This window comes from Dreissena polymorpha, chromosome 4 (genome assembly GCF_020536995.1).
Source record: "Dreissena polymorpha isolate Duluth1 chromosome 4, UMN_Dpol_1.0, whole genome shotgun sequence".
Taxonomy (NCBI): Eukaryota; Metazoa; Mollusca; class Bivalvia; order Myida; family Dreissenidae; genus Dreissena; species Dreissena polymorpha.
The window spans coordinates 84,415,644-84,421,363 of record NC_068358.1 but is presented as its reverse complement, the minus strand read 5'-3'; the positions used below and the strand labels follow the sequence as shown (position 1 = coordinate 84,421,363).

The 5,720-nt window shown below is 37.1% G+C and overlaps 1 protein-coding gene across 1 annotated transcript; it reads right to left on the bottom strand.

Annotated features, from left to right (window-relative positions):
* Positions 1-1,608: 1,608 nt before the first annotated feature.
* LOC127879211 (mucin-5AC-like) lies at positions 1,609-4,196 on the bottom strand. Its single transcript, XM_052425919.1, has 2 exons — positions 2,624-4,196; positions 1,609-2,358 (listed from the first exon to the last, which is right to left on the bottom strand). Exons 1-2 carry the CDS (start codon positions 4,113-4,115, stop codon positions 2,240-2,242), a joined length of 1,611 nt encoding a protein of 536 aa, XP_052281879.1. The 5' UTR covers positions 4,116-4,196; the 3' UTR covers positions 1,609-2,239.
* Between the last annotated feature and the right edge of the window lie 1,524 nt (positions 4,197-5,720).

Here is a 5,720-nt window from a genome sequence, read left to right as displayed (position 1 = left end):
ACGTCAATCGAAGTATGAATGCTTATCGGTGCAAACTTGTGATTGATTTTGAAAGAAAAACTCTTTCAAATAAACTGTTAGGTTTCGAAAAAAGTTTTTTTTTCGTAAGAAAGTACAAAACAAAATGGAATACTACCTGCGTGTTGCGTTCCGGCGTGGTGTCTCGCAATAATTGATTTTATTACATCATTTCACTCTTATGGCTCGTCGAATACACGATGAACACGTTCGATAAATGCCGACGGAAAAAGGCAGTCAAGTAATATTTCATAAATATGTAATGGATAGATGGGTTCAGTTGTCAATTGCAGTGCACTGTATTTCTATTCAAACGGAATTATTTGTAGACTTATTCCCCTATTCAGCTTGCGGGCATTGCTTATGACCGCTGATGTTTGAGTCATATACTCAGAATCAATTGAATTGCGACGGTTGTATCCATTAATTCGCTGGGTCGCGTACAAAAAACAAATTTACACAAGTACAAGTACACTTACAAAATGCTCGGTAACATAAATTAATATATACAAAAATTATATCAAGTATAAATAAATTATAATATATTATTGAGAGTCCAGTATCATAAGCAACACATCTCTTATATTAACTAATCGATATCTGATATTAAATTCATATATTCTACAAAGTATATATCATGAAAAGTGCGAAAAAAGGAGACTTATTTTCGGAAACACGGCCATATGCACTAGGCGCGTAAAGCAATCTGCACATGCTTTTCATGGATGACACTCTGTCATGTTAATGAAATGTAGTGTTTAGACCCCATCAATATATATCAACTGAAGGCATACAGATTACGCAGGTTGATCCCCTTGCCATCGCAACAAAGTTAACAGGTCATCAATCCTAACGTCATGAACTTCACCAACACTCTATCATAAATACTGAAAACTGAACTTGTATAAATTGTGGCGGAGCGTGTTATTTGGTCGTTCTTAAAACCATTATAAATGCTATATATGTTCTTAAAAATGAGGCAAACAAACAAAGAACTTCTTATAAACGAGAACAGACAAACAACAGCAATTACATAGCATTCGTAACGGAGAGTAAAGTTGTTACCAGTATAGCAACTGTCCTAGCAGGGTCATTAAAGTGTTTTGTTGAGTTAATTTTTCGGGTCCAAAATTAAATTTTATAACTTTAAAGGGATCTTTTCACGCTTTGGTAAATTGACAAAATTGAAAAAAGTTGTTTCAGATTCGCAAATTTTCGTTTTAGTTATGATATTTGTGAGGAAACAGTAATACTGAACATTTACCATGGTCTAATATAGCCATTATATGCATCTTTTGACGATTTTAAAACCTAAAAATTATAAAGCGTTGCAACGCGAAACGATTGAATAATTTGGAGAGTTCTGTTTTTGTCGTCAAGTTTTGTGAAACTACGAAGATTGCTTATATAATGTATAAAATACGTTTACTAAGTGTACTCGGCGGAATAGCTCAGTAGGCTAACGCGTTTTTACTTCAGGACTCTGGCAGGACTCCAGGGGTCACTGGTTCGAAACCTGGTCCGGGCCATGTTCTTTTCCTTTTTTTAATTTTATTCTTGATTTTTTACTGGAGCTTTTACGATCCAATGTTTACATTTATCGATATAAAGCATTTAATGAATAAGTTAAAAAATGCCAAAATCTGTGAAAAGGCACCTTTAAAGGAACCTTTTCACCGATTTTGGCATGTTTTGAAGTTTGTCATTAAATGCTTTATATTGATAATTGTAAACATTTGATCTTAAAAGCTCCAGTAAAAAATCAAGAATAAAATTTAAAAAAGAAAAAAGGTAACCCTCAGCAGGGCTCGAACCACTGACCCCTGGAGTAAAAAGTCTACTACTTAGACTACTCGGCCATGCTTCCGGATACAATGACAGATGTATTTTATACTATATATAAGTAATCCTCGTAGTTTCACAAAATATAACGACAACAACAGAACTCTCCAAATTATTCAATCGTTTCGCGTTGCAACACTTGATAACTCGTCAAAAGATGCATATGATGGCTATTTTAGACCATGGTAAATGTTCAGTATTACTGTTTCCTCACAAATATCATAACTTAAACGAAAATTTGCGAATCTGAAACAACTTTTTTTCAATATTGTCAATTAACCAAAACGTGAAAAGGCCCCTTTAACGACACACTAAAACAGATCGTTTTCTACCGTGTGAATGTTTAGTCGTTTTACCACACACTGTCGTTGAATTGCGGTTAAGCGTTTGTATGCACACGTGACTTCCGGTTATTGTAACCCATGACTATACGCAGGACGACCAGAAACCCTGTGGTGGCTATGGTTACATAGAAGGACACCAGAATAAACAGACATACTGAAAAAAACCACACATACATATTGATATAAGAAGAGAAATATGGTGATCAAGAATTTGATATATTTTTGCATATAATAATGACAACATTTGCTTATGCATACGTTTAAAATACGTACGTATATGCTTCAACTGTGTATTAAAATAATGCATTCTGATGAAAATCGTAACTTCTTTTCCAAAAAAACAACGATTAAGATGCGTGTAATATGCATTAATTCATTTATTAGTGGCATGCGTTTAATAAAATAGTAAAATATCTTACATCTTAAACTTCCCCTACTGTACAACCTCCAAGACCAAAGATAGCAACACTGATCATCGCTAGACATTCCGTGCGTATGAACCACTGCCCATAAAATACTCGAATTTCCGTGACCAGCAATGTTTTCAGCTAAGCCTCCATGCTGCGTATACTGGTTCGAAGCTGTTGTGTTTGTCTGGGATGATACCTGGCCATTATTGACATAATACTTGTTGTCAACCGTTAGAGTGCTCTGATCTAATGCTAAGCCCCGATTTACAGTAGACTGGCTGACAGCCGTTACCTTGCTCTGGGGCGATGCTAAGCCTGCATTGAAAGTAGGACTTTCATGCGTTATGTCTTTTGGGAATGTCGTGCCATAGTTGGTGGCCATCTCAGGAAGTCTTTGTGCAGCGCCATGCGACTTTGACGCCGTCTCTGACACTGGTACGGAAACATTAAGAAGCGGTGATAATGCCGTTGGCGTATAGAGTGAGTTTAATGTGGCATCATAGGGCGCCGTGGTAGTCGAATTAGAAGACAATATGTTCTGAGATCCTTTAGATTTCCGAGTTGTTACCGGGGTTGATTTCGTCGACGAATTTAATGAAGTTATATAACGAATCGGATTGGTTGTTTTCCGGCTAATGAAAATAGATGAAGTTTGGTTAATTGAATGTACGTTTAAGTCCGTTGTCGCCACGTTTGGTATTGTAGATCGAAATAAAATTGTTTGCGCTAATCGCGAACTTGCATTTGAAATAGGTAACGTTGTTTTGTTTGGTACACATGTTTCATTAAACGTCGTTGATCTTATTGTTGACGTTTTTGCAGAGGTCTCTTCTAAAATTACTTTTGACGTAGACATATTGTTAGATGTGGACATCACTAAGTTAGTTGTAGATGATCTTATCAGACGGGGCAGCGTCGAAGTTGATTGGATTTCGATGTGAAGCGTAGTGTCTTTGTGTGAAGTAGACACACCGACAGACGTTGACACCACCAAGTTTGTTGAAGATGATCGTATCAGACGAGGCAGCGTCGAAATTGGTTGAATTTCGCGATGAAGCGTAGTACTCGGACTTGTGATCCTATGTAAATCCGCTTTACTGGTGACTGTTGAAGTCGAAGTGCGTGCGTTCGTTGTACTAGGCAAAATCAGCTTTGCCGTAGTATAGTATAAATGTGGGCATTCGGTTTCACATATGCCCGTTTGCTTGACGTCATCGTTTGTTACTTTACACGAATCGCGACAGGATTCCGGTAGAAGTTTCTGGTCGCAGCAGATGCTTCGTGTCCGGGAGGCCAGGGAGAAACTGCCAGGTATGCCTCGGCCGCAAAACAAACAATTCCATGGAAACCAGTTGCTCCATTCGCAATAATGTTGTAACGTCTGGTTCGTTTCCAAAACGTAGCATAAACCCGAAGCACTTATTGATGGAATAGTCCCAAAAAGGAAAACAATTACCAGAACTTTCGCCAGCTTTGTTGAGACGGTATAATACTCCGACATGGTAGAAGCGATATGGATTGCTCTATGAATCAGTTGATACTCAAATAGCCTTTAAACGTGTCCTTCTTTATTTATCTGGAGTCTTACAGTGGGCATGCGCCGAACCCGTAGATAAGAGCCAAAATGTTATATATACAAAAGGAAAGCTTTAATTGATTAAAGTGAAATCAAAGTTAATGAATATATTCTGTTAAAGCTGTTGCATTCATTTCACTAGTTTATGCATGCTAAAATATAGCCTTAACATGTCAATTTATAACAGACATGTTTGTATATAGGGTACGAAGTCTTCAGTATTACCCTTGTCATGTGCATTTTATTTTTACATCAAACAGTTGCCAGTTGCCGTAATACTGAGCACAACCCTTTACATTTAGTCAAAATTTATTTGGTTATAATTTGAACACCGTCTAGTCTAGTCGTTATTGATACTCTATCCTTAAAGCTCTACCTACAGTTTCATCTGGTCTGGCGGTCGTTGTCACTTGTGACGCTACAGGCAGCCCAGAAAAGGGAAAACAACTGATGTTACTTTACATGTTCGGCTAACCAGAGGTTGCTGGTTAGTTACAGTGGTATTTGTTTTATGGCATTTAAAATAAAATGCCCAATTACAACACAACATAGTGTTCTGTTATTGTTTCTTTCCCTTACATAGTGAAACTGTTGGTAGAGAGCTAAAGCAAATAAGGAACATAAATGTATTTTATGATTTCATAAAAGTTTTATGTGGATGTTTTGCGGATTGAATTTAGTGTTCGCTGACCTTAATTAAGTAGTCGAGAGAGGCACAGCCAATCAATGACAGGATATTTGTCACATGACGGTTTTTAATAAATCGGAGCACAGCATTAGCATCATTGTTGAAAAATTCTGGAGGAGAGACATGTTTATTGTTTACTCGAAAATCCACCGCCACCCCTCCTCCTCCCCTGGTTTCTGGAAAAAAATACTCTGTCATTGGTTGGCTTTGCTTTTTCATACTCTTATTGTGGGCGCTACAGGCAGCCCAGATAAGGTAAAACAACTGATGTTACTTTACATGTTCGGCTAACAAGAGGTTGCTGGTTAGTTACAGTGGAATTTGTTTTATGGCATTTAAAATAAACACCCAGTTACAACACAACGTAGTGTTCTGTAATTGTTTCTTTCCTTTACATAGTGAAACTGTTGGTAGAGAGCTAAAGCAAATAAGGAACATAAATTTAAATAGTTTGTGTTATCTGCCGGAAATATTGGAGGCGATCTTAAATGCTAAAAAGCACATTGATACACGTGTTTTTTTTTGTAACGAAGCAGTGAAGCGTATTAGACAACAATAGCATGCTTAACAAGGAGAATAACAACAACAGATAAAAAATACATCATGAACCCAATACAACGATGAAATTAAGCTGCGTTTGTTTACTGTTTTCATCAGGGAGAAAACATTTTAGTATGGCTCACATGTTATTATTTCGACATTTCGACGCGAGCGGAAATTTGAGTCCAATTACAGCTCGTATCTAGTAACTTCCGCAATTACAATTCTCACGATTCATTGAAATAGTATTATTCTATTTAAGTAATAATCGCGCCGTGATCCGGGCCGTAGCAAAACTCGAA

Bases quoted from the DNA above. Each gene is read 5' to 3' on its own strand.
- LOC127879211 (XM_052425919.1), bottom strand. From the start codon at position 4,115: ATGTCGGAGTATTATACCGTCTCAACAAAGCTGGCGAAAGTTCTGGTA. The intron at 2,359-2,623 runs GTAAGATATTTT...GGTTTTTTTCAG, and splicing joins CAGTAGGGGAAGTTTAAGAT to TATGTCTGTTTATTCTGGTG.